Source organism: Dromaius novaehollandiae, chromosome 2 (genome assembly GCF_036370855.1).
Source record: "Dromaius novaehollandiae isolate bDroNov1 chromosome 2, bDroNov1.hap1, whole genome shotgun sequence".
Classification (NCBI taxonomy): domain Eukaryota; kingdom Metazoa; phylum Chordata; class Aves; order Casuariiformes; family Dromaiidae; genus Dromaius; species Dromaius novaehollandiae.
Genome location: NC_088099.1, coordinates 56,243,697 through 56,270,427, shown reverse-complemented (window position 1 = coordinate 56,270,427; position 26,731 = coordinate 56,243,697). Strand labels below are relative to the sequence as shown.

General features: G+C 41.5%; 1 protein-coding gene across 3 annotated transcripts in view; it reads left to right on the top strand.

Annotated features, from left to right (window-relative positions):
* Positions 1-2,017: 2,017 nt before the first annotated feature.
* Positions 2,018-26,731, top strand: part of AMPH (amphiphysin) — a 112,544-nt gene continuing 87,830 nt past the window's right edge. For all 3 annotated transcript variants that reach the window (XM_064506587.1, XM_026117859.2, XM_026117858.2), the window contains exon 1: positions 2,018-2,214. In XM_064506587.1, the coding sequence (XP_064362657.1) occupies positions 2,146-2,214 (69 nt within the window). In that variant the 5' untranslated portion in view covers positions 2,018-2,145. The remainder of the gene's footprint in view (positions 2,215-26,731) is intronic.

Genomic DNA, 26,731 nt, shown 5'->3' with positions numbered 1-26,731 from the left:
AGAGATTTCACTAGCACAGAGAGTATGAGATATCAGCCTGGTGATCTGCTGACAACTACTTTTCAAAATCTAGCTGAGGGAGAGAGCAACATGCACATTCATAAACTGGCCAGTGAATAAGCCATTTCTGGCTGTTGTCCAAAGCAATTAAATGGGGCAAAACCAGCGCAGGTCTACTGTTTGGGAAAGAAGAGAACGGATATATGATGAGTATAGCTGACACATCTTCATGCTCCTCATCTGCCAGCATGCAAAAGCATTTTTGTGTTTGGCAATGTGGGATTTACTATCATTATATCAGACAACTGGGACAAAACAGGCACAGGAGAGGATGTCTTCCCTCCCCCTGACAGGCTGAATGCAGACTTGTACCCCAGAATACTCTGTGCTGGTAGTAGGTCTACCTTGGTTAATTTTTGGTGAAGAAAAGTCACGAGCAATAGAAGTTAAGGTAATCTCTTTTAATAATTTTTTAGTGTCAGAGTGGTGTGATCCTTTTGAAATCAAACCCCAAACCAACCAAAATGAAAAACGCTAAAGATGTCCAAAATTACTTCAAAGAGTTTGGGAGCTCTAGTCACCTTGGGATTTTGTACTGATCTTTCATCAGCCCAGCAACATTGTAAGAGATTGCCTGCGATCTAAAATACTTTCCTTGGTTGCTATGATGTGTTTTCTTTGGTTTTGCTTTGTATTTTTTTCTTTTTAGAGATATTTACGTGAGAATTAAGTAAGCCCCCACCTTACATAAGTCACAGGTCGCAGTTTCTTAATCAGCATTATTACATCTGCAGTCAGTGTGTCAATTCTGCTCCCTAATACTAAAGGAAAATGTGCCATGCAGTTCTGGGACTGAAGAGATGTCAGAAATATAGGGGCTCAAGAAACATAGGTGAACTTACTAGCTCTCTGACAAGACATTGTCAGTTGGGACATTTTCTTTTTGCGTGTACCTTGGCATGTTTGCTGTAGCCAGTGATGATGCTCTGGCTTGTGTTCTCTATCAATTTGAAAAATCAATGAAAAGTATTACGAATGCAGAACAACCCCCCATAGAAGAATATAGGCACAGGCTCAGAGCCTGGAGTTTCACAGTGTATTTGCTTTGTGTTGGTTGCCACCAGGGTTTCTAATCTCTGAATAAGGGAACTGCATGCTTAGCTAAATAGCAGAAACAAGGGCCAGAAGGGAATAGGTATCTTGGCAGGCTGGCTTAGCTAACCTTGAGTGACTGGTGTTGAGCAATTCTGTGTTTTGAAGAATTCTGGGGTGCTCAGGTGTCAGGGAAGACCAAAAATTTTGCTGCAAGGGCCCTCTAGTTTTGACTACAAGCTGTAATTTCAGGAACTAAGTCAAAAATCTTAAATCAGTTTGGAGTCAGTTAATCACGGTAGGCATCTACATAGAGATTCAGGTGAGCAGTCTGACACTGAGAACAATGTAGTGAAGAGTGAATGTCTATTGGTTTTGTTCAGCAGTGTGAGCATGGCAGGCTCAACACCACTGCGAACCACGTCAGAAAAGTGCAGGGCCTAACCATGGATTCATGTCCCCGAACCTCAGTGTCAGATTTTGTGCTAAAACTTTGCAAAACATCCTCTCTGTTCTCCAGCCCTAAACCCAGACCAAAGGGTGTCAGAGGCAAAGAGCCTGGGAACAGGGCAGGGGGCTCGACCTGGTGGAAATTTCACAGGAAATAACTCAGCATATCTCTACCTTGGTCTGTCCAGCTGCAGAACAGGGCTGACACCTCACCTTTCTGCTGGATGAGGAAGGCTTGTTTGTGCACTGCTTCTCTCAGCACAGTGAGGCAAGGGAGCAGGATTTACTGTGGTAATATATCTCGTTACTAGCGACTGCAGCACTGGCAGCAGCTAATAACCATCTATATTATCACAATAATCTTCGTGCGTCCTCGCTGGCTCGGGGAGTGGGGGGCGGCTCACCTGCAGCCCCGGCGGGGCCCGCCTCTCCCCGCTGTAGCTTTAAGGCCGCCCCCCTCCACGGCGCCCCTCCTCCTCCTCCCGCTGCCTCTCTCCATCCATCCCTGTCTCCCTCCATCCATCCTTCCCTACATCTGTCCTTCCCTCCGTCCCTGCCTCGCCGCCGCCGGGCTCTGCCTCACCCGCCCGCCCGCCTCCAGCCATGGCCGACATGAAAACCGGCATCTTTGCCAAAAACGTCCAGAAACGCCTGAACCGCGCTCAGGAGAAGGTGCGCCGGGAGCCGCGGGGCGGGGGGGGCCGCGCACCGCGCTGGGGCCGGGCCCGGCGGGAGCGGCCGCGGGGCCCCGGGCACCCCCCGGGCGGGAGGAGGAGGAGGCGGTGGAGGAAGGCGGCGGCAGCGGCTCGGTGCGGGCGGGGGGCGGCAGCGAGGCCCGCCTGGGGCCGGGCTCGGCCCCCCCCCCCGGCCGGGGGCGCCCCTGCCGCCTCGGGGCCCTCGCCCCCGGGACCTGCTGCCTCGCATTTGAGTGTCCCCGCAAGCGGCTGCCACCCCCTCAGGTCAGTTGTCGGGGTGCTGCCAGAGATGGTGAGATTATATAACTGGCCCATTTATCTCATATCTTGAGTGAAATTCTCTCTGCTGTGGAGTGAGGTGACTCAAGTGCCTGCCAAAGCGGCTGTGGCTGTTCTGGGGTGGCTGTGACCTCCTTGATGCCCTCTGCTTGCGCACGGCAGGTACCCCAGGTGGGCTGTCTGCTCTTTTGGAAATAAGCGTCCAAGAGTCTTGCTTTGACGCTTTGGCAGCACAGCTGGGCTGAACCTGCTCTGGCTTGGAGCACTGAGCAATGCTGGTTTACACCTGCCAAAGACCTGACCTGGGGTTTTCTCACCCTCTGCTCTTTAATAAGAAATGAGACTCCCCAGTGGATGTGGGCCAAATGGTTGTGTGACAGCAGGAAGACATCCACTGGCCTGATCTGTGCATAGAACAAAGGTTTGCCTGTCTCATGGCCCCACACACACGCACACAAACACATGCACTTTCAGCCTTCTAAGAGGATTGTATTTCCTTTAATATCCACCCGGCTCATCCTGAACTGAAGTGATCCTCCTTGCAGCGCTCACTTGGCAGCTGAGCAATCCAGCTACAGAGGTGGTGCTACAGCCTTCGAAATCTCTTGTGTCAGTAATCCATGGTGACCACTCTGAGTAATGCTTGCAGAGAGGCCCATGCCTGCTTCTTTTCATTAGCAGTTGCTTCAGTTTTGCAGAATGTCTCTTAATGGCATGACATTAGGCATAACACCAAAATTGTGTGTGATTACACTTACTGCTTAGAAAACTCAGAAAACTCCTGTTTTATTCCAGCCTGATACTGAACAACCAGCAAAGTCAGAGCGAATTTGCAAGTTTCTGTTAATGGATGAGGGCCTTGTTGGTCCTTGTTTATTTTATTCTTCTTCACTAATAAAAGCCAGTGGGGGTAAATGTTCCACCTAAATAGCTCTTGTTTAGCTATTTTACACATCTTTCAGAGCAGGACCCTAAATGCAGACACTAAACTGAGCAGAAAAACATTTGTGTATGACTATATATAGCATGCGTATCAGCTGCTCGTATGGTTTGTTATAAAGCTGTTGTCAGCGTGAATTTGAGAGGCAAGTTGTCAGCAGGTTAATGCAAGTCATCCCTTTTGAGGGTCAGTATAACCTCTATTCCTCTCCAGCACATCTTCTGTGTTGTTATATGTTTTACATAGTAAATCTCTAGAGAATTAAGAGAGATTATTTTTTGTTTACTATTTTTCATATCCCATTTCCTTTGTGCCCTCTACTGAACTGTATGGAGCTCTAAGGGAATAAAACCCACAACAATTAAAAAGTAGAAAAGTTCCATACGTAATCATGTCATTATTTGAGAATCTAAGAGTTGAGGCTGTCACAGGCAGGTGATGAATTTTCTTTTTCAAATACTCACTCATGTCTAGCTCTCAAGGTCATAAAATACTGACCTCTTCAATACCAAAGTCATGATGCATTTCCATTCTTGCAGATCTAGATTGAAGCTGTTTTCAGCCAAAACACATATATATTCTTTAATTGTTTGAAGAACTTGGTCAGTAGTTGGAGTAGATGCCTAAAACTACCTCCCGGCATCTTTGTCCAAGTTGTTTATTAGTATTGTTACTATTGACCATCCAATAAAGCAGTGGAGTAAGCCTTAATATCATGTGTACTGCTTACAAGTGTGTCTGTGCCAACGTGGGAGGTCTCTGCAGAAATGTGTGGGTGTATTGGAGCACACCTTGCTCTGAGGGGCTGAGGTCCCGGTGTTGCGGCACAGATGGCTACCGCACCAGCTTGGGGGAGCCTGATGGGTGCTGCGGGTGCAAACCTGGGACACTGGTAGGCTCTGGCCAGGCTGCCCCACCTCCCTTCTGTGATCAGCCACACCAACAAGGGGAAAATTTGCCTGGTTTGGCCTTCATGTATTGCAGTCAGGCAACTGGCAGCTTGGACCTCCCCAGGGCATGTGTGGTGTTGGTTTCTCACCATATCAGGGGGTCTAAACTTTGCTTATTTACAGGGGAACTAAAGCTGTCAGGGGCCTGATGACAACATAAACATCAGTAGTGTAGGCTGTGGTCCCAGGCAGCCCTGTATCCTTTTCTCTTCATGGTGTGCATATATAGTTACTGCATGAGCTGCAGCCATCTATTCTCTGCTGCCTACACTGCGAGTTTAGTTCTGAGTTCCTCTAATGGTTATACAACATAAATCTTCTTTATTTTTGTTAAAATAAATAAATAAAATATTGAAAGTCCCCAAATGGGGTTTAGATAGCCTTTTTTTAAAAAGTCAATAATTTTATACTTGCTGTTGTCCAGTAAATTGTATCTAGGAATTGAAAGTCTGATTCCTGACTCTGTGAATACGCTGGGTTTGTGGCACCAGCTTAGTGTGATTTTTTAAATACTTTCAAAGTTGTTTTATTTTGTTGCTTATATTGCATTTGAGCGCCTTCAATTTATTTAATGCACCCTTGTATTCAAGTAGGGTGATAATACATTTATAAATAGTTTTCAATTATTTGTTATTCATGAAACGTCTGTATTAAGAACTCTTGAGACTTGGATGCAGTTGTCTCATGGAGTGGATATAAAATATAAGCCTTCAGCTGTGTTTTTCTAGTAACAGAATCATTGTCTTCAATTCCTTGTAGTCCAGGAGAAACTTTAGTTTTATGGTACAGGTAGTGCATGTGCCTATATACGTCTGTCTGTTCAGTATTTATATGACAGAAACTAAATAACTGTTGTGAAAACATCTCCTTTTTACATTCTTGCATAAGGCTTTTTGTCTTGGACAAATCTAGCTATCTTCCATTAGAAATGTTTAATCCATGAGTTCCATGGATGCATTATATGATGACATTTTCCGGTTTTAAACAACTCCCCCTCCCCCAGTTATTATTCATCTGTAATACACTAGACTTTGGTATTTGTATGATAGACTTGATAAGATCAACAGTGTGGCTTTTTTCTTATAAAATTCCAGACATATTTGCAAATTATTTTTACCTCTTCCATTTCTAAACTGTAATGTGACAATGGCTTGATATTGCAATGACGTTACAAAACAGTGTAGGAGTAAAGAAAGAAGCAGGTACTGTCATGAACTTAAAGTGCTGAGGGGGGGGGGAAAGGTAATTGTCCAAACTGGGCTAACTAGAGTAATATCCAAAATGTAATAGGATTTTAAACAACCAGAAGTAATAATTGGCCACTCAGCTTTTCATGCCAACCAGAAGATACTACTTCCAGTAGCACATAGGCCCTGGCACTATCATTTGATCTCATGATTTTGATTGGAGAAAAGTGTCCTATGTACGAATCTACACTGCTTTCCATTGCATTTCTTCACTGGCTTTTCTCTCAATATTCAAAAAGTTTGGATGTAAGGAGCGTGTAGCATCTGCTGGAAACTTCCAGCAGTCATCCAAAGAATCTGGATTACCATTTTAAAAGCATCAGAGCAGTTTAGGAGCCAGTACAAAAGTAAATGAAACACTCAAATGCTGAAGGGTATGTTTCTACTGAAAACCAAACAGATGGATTTGTAACTGAGATTGGCTGAGCCAGGCCTGAAGACAAGATGACTTGGATGAAGAAGCTGAGTTTGGATCTCTGGGTTCCACCAGAAATTTGAACTTAAGCTGCCAGCGCAATTTATGACACTAGAAGTTATCCGCTTGTCCTCACAATGGTGAGGACACTCAAAAACTTAACACTTCTAACTAAGTGCACCCACTCACTGTCATCATAACATTGATGAAAGTCAGGCTCAGTAAGGCTTGTTCCCTGGAGTTTCTTGAGTAGCTTTTGAGAATCCAACTAACAGGCTTTTTGACATTTAGCTTCTGGTCAGCTGTATACTGTGTCCCATCCAAAAGTTAAAGCAGTAAATACTCTAGGTCATGAGAACTTTGGAGGGGTAACTAGTGTTATATTGCCTACATATTGCACCTGTGCTGACCTGCAAGTGTGGTGATATGGTTCTAGCAACCTCAAGCTCATAAAAGCAAATGACTGGCTGATGGTTTAAAGTATTGACCCCAGATGTGTTAGCAGATCTAGTACCCTGAAGCTATTACAGTATTATGGCAGACCCCAAAGTCTAATAACCCGCTGGTACAAGCACATCACAGGCAATAGAAGCAGCTTCATCTCTGAAGAATTAGTTGTTCATCTCTGAGTTGAAAATTAGTTAGAAATCAGTTGTTTCTCATGTAAATAGTATAGTCTAAGGTATGCAGCCCAGGTTCTCAAGTATAAAAAACCTTAAATTTATATTTGAGGGAGCTTAAGGGGTTATTTGACACATTCTTCCACACCAAAGCAGAACTGGCTGTAGTTAAATTATTCCTTAGGAGTGATTTTCTTGCCTGCTTTGCAAATGTCTAAGGGTGGAGATTTTGCAGTCTCCCTAAAATGAACTATATCAATGCTTAGTCACCTGCAGTTGAAGGGTTTTTTTTTTTTCTTTCTCATTTAATATAATTCTCCTTTTTCACAATTGAAGCTCTTCGCTTCCTGTTCTGTCTTTGCTGGATGCAGTAGAACTTGCTCCCTTTCATTGTGCCTCAAAATTGACAAGTAGCTTTGCTCTGCATTCTCCTTTTTTGCCAGCATGCCCTCTGATCTAACTGGAGTTATCGCATGACCTTCCCAACCAGGCAAAATAGTAGCTATTATTGAAATATTGATTGCTTTCTATTCTTTCAATCTCTAATGTGCAGTTTAAAATATAGAGGTAGATTTTGGTTCTCTGGGTGCCAAGTGTGCATATTTAAAAAAGAAAGCGGGGGAGGCTCCTTCTATTTAGGTTTTCATGTGCCATGTTCCCTGATAGGTGTTTCAGGTTTCTCCCCATATGCAATAAATAATCCTGACACTTAGTCACTGTGTGCGCTCTTCCTCATCATCGCTTGGTGTCTCTCAAGTTAGGAAAGCACTGTTTCTTCAGTTTTATGGGGCTCTGTGTCTCCACATTCACTGACCAGAGCATTAATATTAAAGCTGCTTCTTCCTCTGTTCTTGCTTGATAATGTTGTCTTCTTGCTTGTATTCTTTCCCATCTCCTTTTTAATTACTGGTCTTGTGTCTGTTCCTCTCCCATTCTCTCTACAAGTGATCTCCTAGCATTTTTCTGTCTCCCTCAGAGCATTTCATTGAGTCCCTCTCTAAAAATGTGTTTGCTACTAATTTGTTGGGTTTGGGTCTGGACTATCTTCCACTTCACTACATCTTCCCCCTGCAGCGGATCTTTTCTCTCTTGCATTTTAGTATTGCCTAAGCCCTGAGATTTCTCAGCCAAGACCTTCACCTTGCTTGTGGTCTATGGGGCTGTGATGAGTATCTGCAGCTGCCTCTGCTCCCCTCCTCCCCTGCACAGCTGATGTAAATGGTGAGGGTGAGAGAGCTGTGAATGGGAGTGGGAATAAATTTTGCTTGTCACCTCAATAGCCTAAGAATCCTGTACTAGGTAGGAGGAGCTGTGAGTGAAACTGCTCAGTGTCTGCTGTTGCAGGATACTTCCTTGGGGATAAATGGCAGAGATAGAGCAGGGGTGAGTGTGGGGTAGGGATAAACATGGAGGGAGAACCACATGCCCATACTCATCCTGCCTGCAGGAGCAGCTGCTGGGTTGCTGGCTGGGGCCATGGGGCACCTCTGGTACTGGCCAGGCAGGGAATAAAAGCAAGCATGGGAGGGCAGACCTAAATTTGGGAGAAAATGAAAGCAAAGGGTGAAAGATGCTTTTCAGCTGTTTTGTGTTGGTGTTAGTGGAGGGAATGTGGTGTCTGTGTCTGAGCTTGGAGTTTGTGTGAAGTGTGTGTCCCAACTTTGTGACTTAAAAAGCTGGTGTGGCAGTTGCAGCATGTCCATAAAGCCACAGCACAGCCTTCCAGGTGGGTACTCCACAATATCAGCCTGAGATGAGCTGCTCTGTGCCTTTTCTCCCACATGCCTTTTTGCATGGCTGGTTCCCATAAGCTTTGGCATCTCTCTCTGCTTAACAAATGATGCAAAAAAACAGTGTCTTGCAGTGCTTCTCAGTACTGAATTGACTTGAATCCCCCAGTTCTCCAATGCAGGCACCCCCATGAAGGGGCCTGTAACTCCCAGATCTCACATGGAGATGGCAGGGCCTTTCTTTCACTTGTGTGAAATATGCAGTGTGGGATTTCTCTTGCCCCTTCCCCCCCCCAAGTCTCTTCTCAGGCAGTAGTTGCTGCTCGCTCTGCTGGTCCTCTTACCTCGAGGACTGAGGAGTAGGGGGAGAAGAGGTAGCAGATGGCCCTATGTGCCCAACACAGAGGGCATTTTCCTTAGGGAGCTGTTGTTTGGTTTAGTTCATTGGGCTCTGCTGCAAGTTCAGCTGCTTGGAGCCTTCAGTCCTAAAAGTAGATTCAAATGCTGAGTCTCTCTTCTCTGAATGTTTTGCAGCATCAATGGTGTGCCATGCTGAGTCTTTGCTGTTCTTGAATACAAGATAATTTGATCTGGACTTAATAAGTAGCTACTTAGTCAGTAGTTGCCAGAATCATAAAGCAGTGACCAATCTGGAAGAGCAATAATGTTGTCTTGTCACGTGAGTCTCTGCTAATTGTAGTTTATTCATCTATTCAAAAGCATAAGGGAAAACAAAGGCCTATGGTAAAGATGCATCTAACACATTTCTGAAGTAGGAAATGAGAAATGAGGAAGCTGATGCAGAGAATAGCCTGTTCCTCTTGCTGGCTGCTCTACCTTTCTTTCTGTTTTCTCAGTAATCATCCATTCATTTAATCTGTAGAAAAGGAACACCTGTAAGACCCTGCAGAACTGGGACCTGGCATGGATGGGGCCCGTAGCCAAATGTCTAAACAGGATTTTACCACCTAAGGAGGTTGGCAGGGCAATCAGAGGGAGGTTCAGAGGCCTTCGTTTTGCAGGGGCACAGAAAAGTGGGGAGCTGGACCACATTTCAAGTTTCTTGATTTCCAGTGCCCTGCTACTACTCTGAATTGTCTCTGTTGCTGTTCCTTGTGTTCCCCTGTCTCTTTGCTGACTGTTCCATCTCCAGGTAAGATCCTCTGCTTTGTTCTCCCTGTGATTAGCAGATGAATTCCTGTGGTACTCCCTTTAATTTTCAGCTTCACATTCATCCCACTTTTTTGTGCCTATAGAGTATTGAATCCATGAGTTATAGTGATATAGAGCCCAGAGATACAGTCTGTGAACTGCAATCAACCCTCTTTATTTATGATACAGAAGAAGAGAGGAAGGCTTACCAAAGTCTTAGGCTGTTGCTGAAACAGGGCACATGGAAAAACAATTTATAGTCTGCATTACCAAACAGAAGTTCATATCGTTTTTCTCAAAAGCATTTTACAAAATAACATCTTTATAACACAGGTACTCGCATGCATCTGTTCATGCTTACAAAAAACTGTCAATCCTACTTTTCTCAGGTTTCAGTTTGGAAAACACTGTAAGAATAGGCGGATTTCTTATTTTTAACAAAGTAAGGGTTCGAAGGCTAAAAAATAAAGTTGTCTAAAGAACACAGAGAATCTGAATTTGTTTTTTAGTCTGTGATCATCAATCAGTAAGCATTTGCTTGTATCTTTGTGGAAGTATAAGGGTTTTCTGGTGGGTGGGTCTGGTCTGCAGTGCCATGGAAACATAGTTACTTTTACTGATGATCTTTGCTTTAGGTTTCAGTGCAGTCCAGTTACGTGACCCACATGCATGAGAGTTAATGCACATAAGCACAAAGTAAAGAAGAACAAGAGAATGCGGTTTATGTCCAGATGTGTGGAAGAGGCCCAAAAACAAACCTAAAGTTTTGAGATGAAATATGCATTTGGAATATGAAATATGGATTTGGGGAAAAATGTTAAAATGTAGCTGTGCAGGGGAAATTCCTTTGATTTATAAAATACTACAGCTCCCTCAGTCTATTCTGAAGTGCCTTCTGGATTAAAGAAATGAATATATTCCTTTAATGTGACAGTCTTCCAGGCTGCCAGAATGGAACTTTCTTAATAGCTCATCTCCAAACATCGTCCTACTTAATTCTTAGAAAAAATGCGTAGGCAGAGTTCGTACAGTTCTGTCTTTGTTCATGTTTGTTCATCTTGCCTCTTCCTTCTTTGTCCCTCTCTTCTCCCACCATTTGTTCCTTGCTGCTTTCTCTTTCCCTTCCTCTCCCATTGTAGGCATAACTGCACAAGTTGTTGCAAACTCTAGTTCCAAAACCATTCACAAAAAGCTTTGACTTCTCTTGGGCCATTTGGTTATTTCATAGCTGAACATAGCTGCGCTCTTCTTAGGTAATCACAGTATCTCTGGTTCCACTCTTTTAAAAATCCATCCTGAGCCTCCAAACATCACAAGCTTTCAGGGTATAATGAAGGTTCACTTAATTTTATTTGCCTCTTGCTTTGCATGAGAGGAGGGACAGATGGCACTAATGGATCCTGGTTATTCCCTGGGCTTGTGGGACTGACCCAGGTCCCTTCTGTGTGATGGGAAGCTGTGAATAAAGTGACAGCACCCCATGTAGGCAGTGCTGAATACCTGGGGAAAGGCTGAAAGACAGGGAGGGTGAAACTGGGAACAAAGCTTCCTAGTAGTTAAGGCACCAGGGTGTAAAGTGCAGATGGGTGAGCTGAAGCTGTTTGCAGTGGGCTACATTCACAAGTGTGTTTTTCTGTTTTGTTTGTTTGTTTTTTTTATAGGAAGTTCTAGCTGACTGCACGGGAATTTCCCCAGTTGGCTTAGGGTTTAGCCTAGCAGTGCTATCACTCTAGGTTCACTGAAGAGAAGGTGCCATGTGTATCCCAGGGATTTTGAGCTTTGCTGCTGTTGTATTTAAGGAAAAAAAAAAAACAAAAACCCCAACTCCTATGAAATCCTTAGTTTCAGGGTGTGAAAGACATGTTCCAGAGAAGGCAAATCTCGCTGATGTTTTTGCAGGACCAAAGAGGCTTTTATTCTTAACACCACCCTGGCATTATGTTTGCCAGTAGCACCATTCCAAGATGATATTTGTTTCAAGCACAGTGCCAGCAACTTCAGTGCAAAATTTCATATTGGGGAGAAACCAAATGGTAATTCAGAAGCTGGCTGAGGATCTAGTTTGATTTGACAGCCAAACTGAGAAACAAATCAGGAAAGAGTTTAGGCAGTTGTTAGCTGACAAACACACGTGCAATTCATATGGCATCTTCTGGGTTGTTTTTAATGTTAGTCACAGCTTCAAGAGTCAGGACAGAGTAAGGTGGCAGGACAGGGAAGAAGAAGCAGCCCTCACTGACAGATGTTTTGGGTCAAGAACACTTGTTTGCAGACTGCATAATGAATGGCAAGTTTGAGTGTGATGTGTTTGGTCAGTGTTTCAACTTGGGTTGTGTAGTTTGGTCTGGTTTCTGCCATGAGGGCTGTGTTTTCTATGTGCAGTATTTGGGAAAGAATTTAAGAAATTGGACCTCATTAAAAAGTATATTTTAAAGGAGACACTATGCCCTATCAAGCTTGCTAAGTTACCTTATTATTTTTCCAAGAATCTATTTTTGACAGCCATAAATCCTTTTTTCCCTCCAGTATCTGATTTCCCAGAACATTTATACCAAGGTCTGTTTGCTGTGTCTATTGCTAGCCCATCCTACCAAATGCTTACCATGGAGTGGTACCCTAGGATTGCTTAGTAGTATCTGTAATCAGATGTGCTTGCAGGGATGCAGTAATATAAATCCAGCAAAGACTTTTCCCTCCTCTAGGTCAAAGAGGGATTTTTTTTTTTTTTTACCCTGCATTATTTTACAAAAGAAGATTCCTTACTTGCATGAAAGCAGTCACTAATCAAGCATATTATGTTACATACTAGTGCATCTTGGAAGATTTGCAAATTTAATGGATCAGAAAAAATGACAATGAAAAGTCAATCTCCAATGCAAAGCACTCCTTATCCCTTCCTTTCTCCTTTGAAGCACAGGATATTTTCAGTTCCCCTTCAGGGAAGCTATCATCATTAAGTGTTGGCAAAAAACACCTCTGGTGGATTGTGATGGATTTCTGTCTTATAATAACAAATAAAAGAAGCAGAAATAGCAAAAAGGTGGGGAAAGGCTTTCTAAAAAGAGTCACCAAGTCCTTTCCATTCTAGGATATGTACAGCAACAGATTATATCTACATTGAAACCTGATTTATCTATAGCAGTAGTGAGCAGGTGGTTTCCTATCAAGTCAAAATTACGTGCTGTACTACTGGAAAACATTAAATGAAAAGTATATTTCCATCCACTTTTTCAGCCCTGGGACTTGACCTTTCAGAAGAACTAAGTCCCTGCTGATCTTCCTGATTTAGTTCAGGATTTTTGGTACTTGGTTCTTCATTCCTGAATTTGCCTTTCAGTGCTGTTTGTGCCTGCTTGAGTGTGGTGTGGTGGGTTTCCACTTTGCACCTATCAAATAAATACAAATGAAGGTTTCAGGCAGGTGCAGAGAGTAAAGGTTTAGGTTCCTTCATAAAAATATTATGCGTTGTCTGCATCTTCCGCTCTGCCCAGTGTCTCCCCTAGTAAAATGTGTGTTCTCCAGAGCTTGACTTGGTGAGGCATGAAGCAAAGTGTGAGGCCCTATGTGAAGGTGGTAGGGTATCACTGTGCATTGCGGGAAAGCCAGGTATTGTTTGTGTTCCCAGTGTCGTAGGTAAAAGTGGGGTCCTGGTCCTAAATACAATTAGTTTGGTCCCTACAGTATTGGACAAATGAGTTGAGAGCACACAATTTTCTTATCCCTAACCTAATGCTTTTGTGTGCAAAGAGAGAATTTAGGGCCAAACTGATGGTCTAGATGCACAGCCACAAAGTTGCTTGACAGATCAAAGGCATGCTGTTAATGCTGATACATGGTCAGATCGCACATCCATTGAAATAAATTAAAATGATTGAGGGGAAACCTTGCTCTTGCTTAAATGAGTGCTGGACCATCGTGGGATGCTGGCTGCAATGAGAAGCTGATAGGCAACTGATGTTGCATTGCCATTAGTGAAGTTCCCTTGTTTTACCACATCTGCCCTATTTGGTGTCTCTGTCCTGGATGGGGAAGAATAGATTTTCTCTGCTGGTCTGTGTTGTTCCAAAACAGAGTGCAATTTCTATCCAAAGTTTTAGGAAAACATCAGACTTCCTCTACAATAGCCTTTTCTGAATTCCTTAGCAACTAAGAGGCAATCCCCCTGTGTTTTATGCATGCAGTCAAGAGAAGTTCGTTGTAACTTTGTGATGGATATGAAGAGCAAGCACACTCGTGTTAATATACATGGAACCCAAACAGATGGCTGGATACCTTTTATATAATATATGATGCTACGAGCACTAAAGAACTCAGTCTTAAAGTATTTTCAACTTGGTAAACAGCGAAGAAGTAGGGGTCTGTTCTCCATGAGATAGTGTTGGCGTAAGACTAAAGTGATACAATGATTAATGAAGGCCAACACTCCCAAATGCAAATTTAAGTTTTAGTGGGGCTACATATTTAAAACTAAGGGGAAAACTGGCAACTTCTTAATGTCTTTGCATATATTTTAAAGTGAGAAATGAGAGGACTAGTGGTTCAAATGTGGGCAAAATCAACACTGATATGCCTGGCATAAAAATATTTTTATAGCTGTTTAGATGACAAATTGTTAAGATTTACAATTAATGTATCTGTGCCAGAAGAGAGTGTGTGTTGCAGAATATCAAATCCAAGTTACTCTTTGTGTTTTGTAAACCTGAGGTATAGTAAGGAGCATAACAACTTCAAAACAACGGACTGATTTCTAATCTTGGATGTGTAGGTGCATATTGTTGCTTCGTCCGTAAAATCTGCGGTAGCTAATTTTACCAGAGACCTGATAAAATGCCTGTACTCTCATCTGGGATCCGAATGATCCTTTAGTCTCTGGCAAGTGTAGGAGTAATAGAACTCTTCCTTTCTCACTCTCCTCATGAGAAAAGGCAATGATTTATTTGTATTGAAGGAAAACTTCCCTGATTTCTCCAATGACGTGAGCTTTTCCTATGATTCAGTCTCATACTGAATTGTATTTTACTGTATAAGTAATCTCATTGAAATGCAGTGGACTATGCGCAGGTTACTCTCTTGTTCATGCAGTGGGAAAAACTGTGCAAAAATATAGTCCCAACCAGCATTCCAGCTCAGCTACCTTTCTTCCTGTTGTCTTTTTTTTTTTTTTTTTTTTTTTTTGAGGGAGGGTTGTCTTAATACAATACCTGATCTTGAATTGTATAGGAATTCTATCTGAATAAAAATTCAGATCAGAGCCACCGCTTATGAAATTGGGGAATACATCCATTGTAGTATTTAGGCTTTCTGCCTGTTACAAATTGTGCTGATTTTGATATCAAATCTGTGTTGTACTATGAGCTGTCTGTTAAAGATTAGATTGTGCTCATGCTGATTTTAGTGGCAGCAGGATCAGGTTCTGTGGGTTAAATATAATCCAGTTTATTGTGCTAGCAGAAGGTTTAACACTATATGATCTCTGTACTGGCTCTGCATGGGACTGAATTTAAGTCCTAGCTGGTTGCATAGCTTTCTGCAAATACACACGTGCTCATAGGTGTAGTAGTGTGTATACATAAGTGTAGTAGTGTGTATACATTTTGAGTTAAGAAGCATTTTTATTTTGAGGATCCTCTCAATAGCAAAAGCTATGTTGTGAAATCCTGAGCAGTTATAAACTGGGGACGCTGCTTGCATTAAGGGAATTTGCCTGGCTATATTAGCTGCAAATGTGGCCTGTGGAAGCTCCTGGTTGACCTTTCCTTATAGCCATGGTGTGTATAAATTGATCCTTCTTTTTTGCTGATACTGGAGTTTTCCAGCTAGTTATACCCATTCCAGCAAACTTGTGTAAACCTGCACATCCACCACATCCCATTGGAAGGAAATGTGTGACACTGACTTTGTGCTAAAATTTTGCAAGGACGCATGCAGACTCACTGCTGAAGCCTTTTGCTTGCTCTCCTTGCAACAGACGCCTACGCACAAATACAGAGGGCTTAGTAGATCAGTCTGAGGCCGTCTGTCACTGTTTTTAATCTTGCTAATTTTTCGTTGTTTGTACTGATTGGTTGATGATACTTGGAAGGTGCATGCAGTTTGACTGCTCCCTTTTCATTTGGTACAATCAGTACTGTACTTTATTTGTTACACTTTACTTGAGACTCAGCCAAAGGTATATAATGTGTAGGCCAAGGCACAAGAATTACTGACCTGACAGACAGTCCTTCTCCCCCTCTTTTGATATTGCAGAGTAACTTCAAACTGTTTATGCTGATTTGTGTTAAAAAGAACATTGTCCCAAAAAGCAGAAAATGACAGTATACAAGGCTGGCTTCCTCATGTCTTGAAAAAATTATTATTATTATTATTTTTATTATTATTATTTTAATCTTAACAAAAAAAATCCTAGCATGGGTTTACTGAAAAGGGGAACAAACAATTTTTCTCCTCCTTTCCCTTTGATTAGCACTTCTCAGTGTGTTTCTCGATTACATATACTGCTTGTACAGTTCCCATTCCTGCCCCTGCCTCTTCCTTCCTATTTCAGTCAGACCAGTGTCTGGTCCTTAATTTCACTTTTTGTTTAGAATTGTAGAATAATTTAGGTTGGAGGAGACATGTGCAGGCCATCTAATCCCCCTATAGCTCAAAGCAGGGCCAACTTCCAAACTAGATCAGATTGATCAGGATCGTGTCCAGTTGTGTCTTGAATATCTCCAAGGACAGAGATTCCACAGCTTCTCTGGGCAGCTCGTTCCAGTACTGCACCATCTCCTGGTGATTTTTCATCTCTTGTACCTACTGAGAATTTCCCTTGCTGCATATTGTGACTATTGCTCTTGTCCTTCCATTGTGCCCTGCCGCACACCTTCGTGGCCCTCAGCTGGCCTCGCTCTGGTTTGCCCACGCCTTTATTGTACTGGGGAGCCCAGCGGTGGCTGTGGTGGCACTCCTGATGCAGCCTGATGAATTCCAAATAGAGAAGGAGAGTCGCTGCCCTTGACCTGTGGCTACCCTGCTGCTCTTGGCCTTCGACCCTGCAAGGGAGCACTGCAGGCTTTCAGGGTGTGGATCCTCTGCCAGTGGAGGTCAGCAGCAGTTTTCGGATATAAGAACTGAGGGTTTTAGAGAGAAGAACAGGGAGGAGAGAAGAAGCTGTTAGGTGCTTTGATAACTCGTGTCATTCGTGGGTTTAGTGGTGACTGTGAGCCTGTGCTTTGCACCATCCCTAGTAAACAATAATACATCAAGAAACTAAAAAATAGTAAACGCGTAGTCTGTACTCACATCTGCTTAGCTTAAAGCTCAGTGCAGTCTTCAGACTGTCCAAATCAAGACTTTATGGCTCACAATACATGTGTCTTTCACAGAGTCGTGCTGCCTGCTCAAACATGTGCTGAGGGCAGTAGAAGGCTCACAGGGTAGTAAGTGCATATTCCGTCAGGGATCAGAGGTTACCATTTTCCTGAGGAACATAAAAAGCCCAGCTTGTTGAAAACAGTTTATCCTAACTAAGTATCTACTGCCTTTTCTTAAGGTGGCGTTTAAGGCACTGTTTACTTATTTTATTACTACACTATTTGCTTTCAAAAATGACAGTTTAGTGCTACTCCTTTTAGAGTAGCATTAATCCACTGTGTTTGATTTTGCTCTCAGTAACGTTAGTTTTAACCCCATTGTCTTCAGATGAATGATTCTGGATTTTAAACAGAGCAATTCTGTAATTTGGACCTCTTTTGAATAATACTGTGAACTGTAAAGAAGGATATGACTGCTGTGGTTTGGCAATGGCTTCTATATCAACAAGTATAAGAACCTGTGTTTATGTAATAACAGTGCTTTGAAACCTTTGAGTTTTAGGGTCAGAATTAGCAGATTGTGGTCTGGGATATAGCTACAATTAGCCTTGACTTGGCCTGCATACAGACTCAATGCCATTTCAACATTTATGGTGTTTTGATGTTTGGAGAATATTGTCAGTGGTCATAGAAAAGAAGACCCATATTCTTGTTCCTCTGGCACCATGGGAAGAGAAATGTGACTGAGTCAAGATACTGAAGATTGTTACCCACTTCAGTCCTGTGAATAATCTCCCCATGAAGAGCTGAAGGTTTCTTGAGAATATGCCACACTTAGGGCTGGAACACACACTTGGCCAGTCTGTTTTAAGTGCCCCTTTTGAGGGCAGTTTCAGGTGGTGCATAATTTAGAGCAGCCATTAGGCAGCCAGAGCACCAGGAAAAGGGATGACACTCACTGTTTCTTGTTGTGATCATCTTGCTGTAGCTGCACTTGCAATTCTCCGTATTTGTGTTACTGTTGCTTCCTGTCCCAAGTGCTGGGAAATGCAGGCGTTTGTCCTCTGTTGTCCTGCATGCAGTCGTTTACATCACTGCAGGATCCAGATAAGCTGGTCAGGAAGGGGTATAAGGAGCTATGTAAGCGCAGGGTAGCAGAGAAGGTAGCGAGCGCTTTGTTACATTGCGGTATGATGAATTTGGTAAACATGGACTTTTTCCAATGGCATCTGTTGTACAAAGTGTCTGAGTGAAGACGTATAACGCCGTGCGCTTAGAGTGTCCCTGCAAGTACATACTTCAGAAGAACAGTTGTACTGAAACAGGGCATTGGGTGATGGTCTGTGTCTAGCAGTTGCCAACAGCCAACACTTTAGACAAAGATTTAAGAAATGAGCAAGCATGCAACAATACTTCCCCTTTCACCACTGCCCTGTGCTGGAGAATATAACTTCATGTTTAATAGCCCTTGATAGATATGGATATATTTGACTATGGATAGGTTTTGATTCTGAATATATTCATGCTTTTACAACATATTTTGCTCCATGTCCCTTTTATGTTTTGTTATTTTTAAGAAATCATACTTTGATATACAGCATAAAACCCTAATATTCTTTAGCTAGTAATCCTCTGCTAACTGATTTTTTTTCAGGCAGTGATTTTTAAGTGTGTATTTAATATGCAGCTAACATAATGAAAGATAAAGCACAGAGCTCTCTAAAACCAGTGGTAAAACTTTGTTCTGCTAGAGACTAGTGATCTAGAAACCTACAGTAAGCGTTCTGCAAAATCCTTTTATCTTGCAGGTGTTTTCAAACAAAAATGGATGAAAAATGTCCATACATCAACTCTGAAACTTTTCTGAAGGTTTTTGAACCATTGGTGTATTTTGCTTGCCTTTTTTTTTTTTTTTTTTTTTTTTTTTTTTTTTCCTGTGTGTGTGTGTGCCTTCAGTCACAGTACAAAACAGAATATAGCATTGCTTTTCTTTTTCCTGGATAGATCGTATCTATCTTTTATTTTTTCCACCTTTTAAAAAGCTCCCCTGCACCTTAATACTTGAGGATGGGAAAAAGTGAGAAAGCTGTAAATGCAAGACTTAATGGTAGGGCAGTTTAGTATACAATATTTCAGACTTCTTGTTTCATTTGAAAAACTCAGGATGAGTCCAGTGGCAGAAAAAACAGCTCTGATATTGTGTGCTTCCACACATCTTTCATTAGGGGGCATTGTTTTACTCTAAGGAGAGAACAAAAGAGCAACAGCAAGCTATTAACCATGAATGACTAAGATGGTAAAAAGCTAGTGCCGCCAATTCTGCCTTTGCAGTGGAAGGACTACAGGAAATCTATAGATCTCACCCACTCCACAAAAATTTTTATCTTTTTCACTTTTCTAATTTATCTGGCCTTGAGCTTTATTTTTATAGTGTTCTGTTGGTTCATCTTCAGGGTTGTGGGAAACTTTGTGTTGTTATTTTTAATTGCATTTACAAATCACAGTACAGTGAGAGAGCATTTTGAATATTCTACAAGTGATTGCTCTGGTATAAGTTGTGAAGAACGTGACTACAGTTATTAAGGCTGGTAGAAGTTTTCCCAGTGAAACCCTTTTTTGAGTTGAGAACAAAATGAAATTTCTACAGAAAAGTGTCCCTTAGTGCAGAAAATCAACATTTGTTGTGTTTTTTATTTGTCAGTGTTCTTTATTTGTCAATTACCTTCATTGTGTTCTTAAATTGTTTTCATTATAATCTTCAATTACTTTTGTTGGTTTTTCTGTGAATTTACATTTTGCTGTTCCTCCTGCCCCTTTATTAAAAAGTCAGACTTCAGTAGAAAATCAGGTCATCACATTTTTTTTTAACTTTTATTTAAATTTTATAGTGAAATTTCATTTTCCATTTAACTCATGAATTGGAAAAAGTTCTTTGCTGTTAGCCTAATTGTTATAAAATGTGAATAACATCTATTTGCAAAAACATATATATAAAAATATATTTATTATTTATATAATTTATATATATAATTTTTATATATATATAATTTATAAATATAATTTAAAATATATATCAAAAGCATTGTTTTCCCTCTTAAGACAGCAAATTTTAGGGAAAAGCTTCTAACTTGTATAAGATAACTCTTTAGGTAAGTAGTAGACTCTCACATTTGACTTCAAAACATAAATAGGTCTTTTCTGCCTTCTTTGCTGTCTCTTGTAATACTGTAAAATACAGTCTGCAGTTCTGCTTCTATCAATTTTATTGGGGTTTTTTGCATTTTTTTAAACAAGATTTCCATTTTCCTTTTGCCCTGTTGTCAGCTCTTCAGTCTTTGCTGTTGTGTGATGCTTTCGATGAAACATAGGAGTGCTTAGCTCAGATCATTTTTAAGTGTTCAGATAGAAAGCTTTTTCTCATCACAGATGCCCTTTAGGGCAATCCAGCTAGAACCTTAACAGAAGTTCTTAAAAGGTGTAGATATGATTGGGGGTTTCAAGCCAAAAAAAACTTGCAGAGTGCTGAGCTGCAGTGTAGTGAATCAGACAAATGTCTTGCTGTATGCTGAACATGATAGCATACATCTTAGATGAGATGTCTTGGGCAAACACCTGTGCTTCCTCTAGAGCATTTTTGTCATGAGTGCCCAACAGAGGACTTCAAGTGACTTCGAATTTAAGGGTTCCTGGGCAGAGTTGTGAATAGTTACTCCAGGATCTCTGACACCATGTATGTAGAGAAGTATTGCAAATACCTTAAAACAGCTGACCAAGAGGTTGTGTTTGTGTGACTGCCACAGCTCAATGAGGGACACCAACAAAACACTTTCATCCCCGTGCTATGAAAGGAAGTCCTAAAATGACAGATGTCAGAGTGATAGTTACTGAACTGTAGAGAAAGCGTTAAGTGGGCTACAGGGAGGAGGTTAAGTCCAGGGATGTGAGAAAATCCTGTTTTTGGTGGAGATAGTGAGCAGAATCAAGGAGAACATCTCTAAAAAGAGAGGGTTGTTTGCCCCAAACATTATCACTTCTGATAAGAAGGAGTTGGAGAAGAACTAGCTTCTGGCTCCTGTCCCTGACATCATAACTTTGTCCTGCAGCTGTCACTGCTTGAAGGAACAGATAATATTTGACTGATTCTAGGCTGGTGGAGGTTTTCCAAGGCAGAATGGAGGATGTGATGATAATCGACAGTAAATCGAAGAACAACAAGCTGAAATTCAGTAAAAATGAACAAAATCTGAGGTCAGTCTGAGGAAAAACTTCATTTTGGCATAATCAAAGCAAGTATAGAACTGTTTATAAAAGCACAGAAGGTAAATTACCCACTCAAACCAGAGCTGTTGAAACGTCATCTAGAGTCCTTGGTACAGTTTTGGGCAACAATTCCTTGAAAAATGTGTAGAAGGGGTACACAGAGGTTCAGAGAACAGTGACACAGAAGAAAGAGTTATGGAAACTGGCTTTTCTTGGTCTAGAAGAGAAAATGTTGAGAAAATGTTAAGGGCAGACATAATTCTTCTCATATGTGAAAAGTACTTACCTTTACTTACCTGTAAAGATGATGGTGATCAGTTGTGCTCTATGTCCACTGGGTGTAGGACAAGAAGCAAATAGCAGAATGTGAAAGAAGGAAGACTTGGGCTGCTTTTTAGGAAAAATGTTTGCTATAATGACAGTGAAGTACTGAAATTGGCTTCCGAGTCACGAGGATCTTATGCTGTATTTTTTGTACTTGTATTTTATAGAATAGGTCTGACCTAGATCTGTCAGAGTTGGCCTGGATACAAAGAGCTGAGCCCAGCGCCTTGTAAGCCGTTAGCCTGTTTCAGGGCAGGAAAATGGAAAAATGATGTCTTGAGGTCTAATACCCCTTACACTTGTGAGGTATAAGTGAGTCCTTCCCTAACTATTAGGAGAAGTCCTAAGGCAGGTTAACTTAAACATCAGTCTTTTCCCGGCTTTTTGCTATTATGTTTACATATTCTTGCTTTGTTCCCATGGCTGAATTTCCTTAGTTATCCCTGTGTAGTTTCTCTTTTGCTCTGTGGTTCACTGGACTGAAATCAAAGTGATGCAGAAGATACATGTGGTAAGGGAGTGAGTCTGAAGTCAGCCAAAAAAAAAAAGGCAACCTTTTGTATGACCTATCAAGCTAGATCAAGTTCCCCATGTAGGAAGATTGATGATAACTGCTTTCAAAGGCAGGTTCATTAAAGGCTTGAACCTGCTAAATAGGGTAATAGGATAAAAATCCCCCATGCAGTAAAGTCTAATACTTCATAACTTGCCACAGGCAAGCAGAATGGGCTAGTGTACAGTCCTTTCATGAGGGATGGCAGGTACTCCTGACCATTCTGCCTATACTCAGAACAGGATTTGGGAAGTGGGTCACAGGCTTTGAACTATAAATGTAATTGTCCGTTTTATTTTGAAGATCTTTTTTTTTAGTTAGGGTTTTTCTTACTGTCTTCCTTTGATCTCCGTGCTTTACTTGAGATCTCAGTAGTAAGTGGTTGTAGGCAGAAGTGACATCATAGGAGAACTGTGCTGTGGCAGCCTGCTGTTTTATTTTCTCCACAGCAGCATAGCTGCAAACTCTGAGCCACCTAGATACTGTGGGAACAAAAGTAAAATGCTTATTACTGGGTATGATGTATGAGCATTTAATTAAAATACAGATAGTTTTCCCTGGGAAGGGAAAATAGCCTGAAAATATTGCATTTTGCAAAGCAGGGATTATAGTATGAAATGAAAACCTCAAAATAATAGCAGTAGGGTAAAACTAACCATTGAGGGGGCTTTCCGACTCCAGTGCATTCAGGCATAATCCCAGAGATGGAAGCTTCACTCCAGTAACTCCTCAGCCGAGCATGTTCACCAGATGTCTCTATATATAGACAGAGAGGAGCTTTATGAAAGAATGGCTTTGTTCATTTCTTGAGATAACTATTATAAAACTAAATTATGTGTACTTATTATTGCCTGATAGGGTACTATGTGGTATTAATGAGGCTTAAAGAAGTGCGTATTCCTCGGGGCATAGCGAGCTTCTAATGCATGTGGAGATCAGCATTTTCATGGTGAAGTTCCTGGAAGCCTGGCATCTCATGGTTGTGAGCTACAGTGAAGCCTGGTTTCCAGTGGATCTGTGTCTCTCCTTTCCATTGATGGATCTGTATTGTGATTTAAAGATTGATATTGTCAAAGTCCAGCCTGCAAGAAAAGCTTCAATTACACCATCCTGGACTGTAGAGAATCCACCTGGGGGAAAATGCCTTTCTCAACTGAGAAAGGGATTAGTTTGCTGTCTGAGGAAGTCTGAGCTCTGACCGAAGTTTGATTTGCGATTAGGGCATTGATACCAATGCTTTTCTAGGTTTGTGTCAAATCTCTGCTGCCTGTGTTGAAGAAGCATGCTTGCATGTGTTTTTCCTTCATTGAGAGCTCTGTAAAGTTTGTCTCTTCTGTGATCTGTGACATGGAAGAATCATATAATCTGGTAATACAGAGTTTGGAACTATTTTCATTTTACAGATAGGGGTTTTGGCAGTTGTGCTTTGCCAAAAGTTTTCTTGTTTTCATTTGAAAGTGGTTTATACACCAGAACACAAATTACAGACCTATCTACCCTAAAGTTTGGAACCCCAACTATACACTTTTTACTGGTTTAGCTGTGATAGTTGAAGAACTCAAAGTATCCACTGATTTAACGGTAACTGTTTTCTAAATTGTTTCTTTTCTTTGTGAGTGTATGTGTAAAACTTTACCATCACCCAAGTTTAAATGTTGAGTCTATAAGATGTGGTTCAACTCAGAGGTTTTCTACATAAGGATTGTGATTTCCCTCAGATTATTTTAAATGGGAAGAAATGAAATCCCAACAATATAAAGCTGGAGTAAGTAAGATGGGAGTTCATCCCAAAATATGACAGATTTTTATTATATTATGTGAGTTGGATGCACTTAAAATGCAAAATCTGAAAAGTTTCATGTTAGCAGAAGGGGAAGTTACCCTCTTCTGAAGCTTTGACTTTGACTTTCCCTAAACAACCATTGTGGTTTACTTAATGAGGGCCTGCACTAGAATATGACAAATTTGAAAAGCCAGTCTATACATATTTATCTTGCAGAGCGTTGAATTTGAATGCTGGCATGAACTTGTTTATGAGTGAAATTAAATTTTTGCTGCTTTTAGGTAAAATATAAGCAATTAAAATCGTTAAGGCCTGCAGGGAAACCTTATGGAATTTCTTTATGTTCTTTTACTTTTGCTGAGCTGACAATCTTTGCTACTTTGGCTGGAATGCTCTTTCCTGCTAAAGCAGATTTGTAAGCATCCACAGGGAGACTGTAGCCTCCCCTGCTACTATGGAGAGGAAAGGAATAAGGCAATAACAAAATAACCTATCACTTGCAGATGGTCTAATAACACTTATTTCTCGCTAAATTTTGCTCTGTTAGCAATATTAATGTGTCTAACTATTTGTGGCTCTGCAAAGCTAGAAGGCAAGCCGCAGAAGTTGCTGTGATTCTCTGGCTTTGCTCAGGTAGAATAATGATGTCCAGATATAACTTTTGGGACCCGTTTTGGAGTCCTGGGGGCCTCTAAGTGGAATTTTCCAACCTTCAGATGTCATGAGCTAGAAGTGATATCTGCGGTTACAAACCAGCCTGAGTAGTGTGCAGCTGGCATATACATTGCACTTTTTCCCTTTTGCAAAGCACTGCTAATGGCAGTCTGTGTGAAATATCTGGACTGTGAGCAAGTCTCCAGCTAGAGATTTCTTTGCCTGGGGAAGAAAGGACTTCAGGGTTGAAGCAGTCTTGCCCACTTGCTCAAACTTGCTTTGACAGCCCTTTGGGGCTGCAGAGGACACCAGGCTTGATGGTGTATCTGTGAGCTAGTCCCAGGATAGGGCTCTACCTCCAAAGTACAATAGAGCCCTTAATTATTTAGTTCTAGCATAAATTATTTCTGGACTTTCAGAATTGAATACTATTGTCTTTTGCCAAAGCTGAGATGACTTAATGTGTTGATTGCTCACAGTTTTTCTCTGAAGCCTTGCTTGTGAAGTCAGGATCCAGGGAGCATACTTGGATTTTGATGAGTGTGCAGCTTCCAGAAAACAGTGCGTAGGCATCAGGAACAGGCTGCACCTAAATCTGTAAGCTATAGCCACAGCCAGCTGAGACATTTATTGAGCAAATACTGTTGTTGTAAAGACCAGGAACCAAGCTGAGTAAAACTGTGCAATGGGTTACTAACTACATGCCTGTAAGGAGTCTTGCTTTGCTCTGAAGCATCTACGTCATTTCATTAAACTGCAGTGGAGTGACTTGGTTACAGGGTCAGCTTACCAAGGGGATGATCCCATGTTGGAAACTGCTGAATGACTGATCTCCACTGGCAGAAGGGCTTCAGATGTTAGACTACCATGTTTTTCCAGAACCAGCTTGCTCAAGGACTGGGTGTGCTTGCCACTGACTCCAGCGTGCTCTTGCCTCCTAAGGCTAAGTCATGCCTCCTACAACTAATGTTTGTTTCCCATATCCCTGTCACTAGTCAGATACTTTTGGCACTACTGCAAATCTGTTGACCTCTGTCTAAATGGGAAAAAAAGACTGAATAAAAATGCCATGATAAAAATCAGACAGAAGTAGTAAACACAAGTGGAACAATTGCAAAGGGCAGAGTACGTACAGAGCATGTGGTTTGTGTAGAAACACTGCATGTCTTTTCATTGTGTTACTGTGGGGTGAAATATAATCATAGATTTTAGTTTACACTATAGATCATGGTATTTGTGCTTTCTGTCCCCCCACTTTGTTTTCAAGATGAAAGGGAAGTGAGTCAAACTGAAAGAACACATATGAATAAATGTATCCTTGCAAGAATCATCTCTGTTCTCACTGATGTTACAGATATTTTCACTTGAAGGCATGCTGTGCCACAGTGGGATTCTGCTTCTATTGAGCTGAGAGAATTTGCCAATGGTTTGGAGAATATTGTGTCTCTCTCCAAATGTCTAGGTCTCTATCCATTTGGTTCATTTGTTTTTCTTTTTATTATTCAGATTTCAATGACATATAAGCAAAAGAAACAGTTCATTAGTGGAATGTATTTTAAGGTACAGGTACACATCCTTGCATCAGCACAGTGTTGACTGGGATAGCCAGCTTCGCCTGGGGTAGTGTGACTTTCTTGTGTCTGAAATGAGAGATATAAAATCCCAAGACTAGAGCTGGTGTCTGTGGAGATGAGCAGAAGAGGAGAGTGTCACCTTCCAGGTGCTCCTCTGGTTGTGCACTCTGCCTACCTGGCATCACAGAGTTGAAGTACCTGGTGCCTCGCCATCAGTATTTTTCCAGGAGCTTAAAAACCTCTGACAGACAGCCTTGATAATTCTGAGATCTAAGTTCAGATAAAGACCCTCAAGACATTTTATTTAATCATAGCTCCATCTTTAGAGGAGGGGGAAAAAAGGAATGATGCATGGGGGTGGGGGGAAGTAAATCAATGATTTGATTAAATTTCTCACCACAGCTTGTGATGCAGATTCCAGATCACAGTTATTACTTTTATTTGCTCCTGTTAGGAATAACAGGGATATTATGTACTGATTTTTTTTTTTAAGGGCTGAAGCCATTTTATTTAACAGTTATTTTCATGGTCCTACTGAAAAATCTACTGGTTGCTTGACCATATGTCAAGAGTGACACAGCAAGAGAAGCACTAAGACAGGATCTTCGTTTTGAAAGTTAACCAGATCAAACATTCACATTTGTGCAGAACTATGCACCTCCTGTGATTTCCTTCCCAAGAGAGACCTTAGAAATAGGAAACTGCCTCCACTGCATAA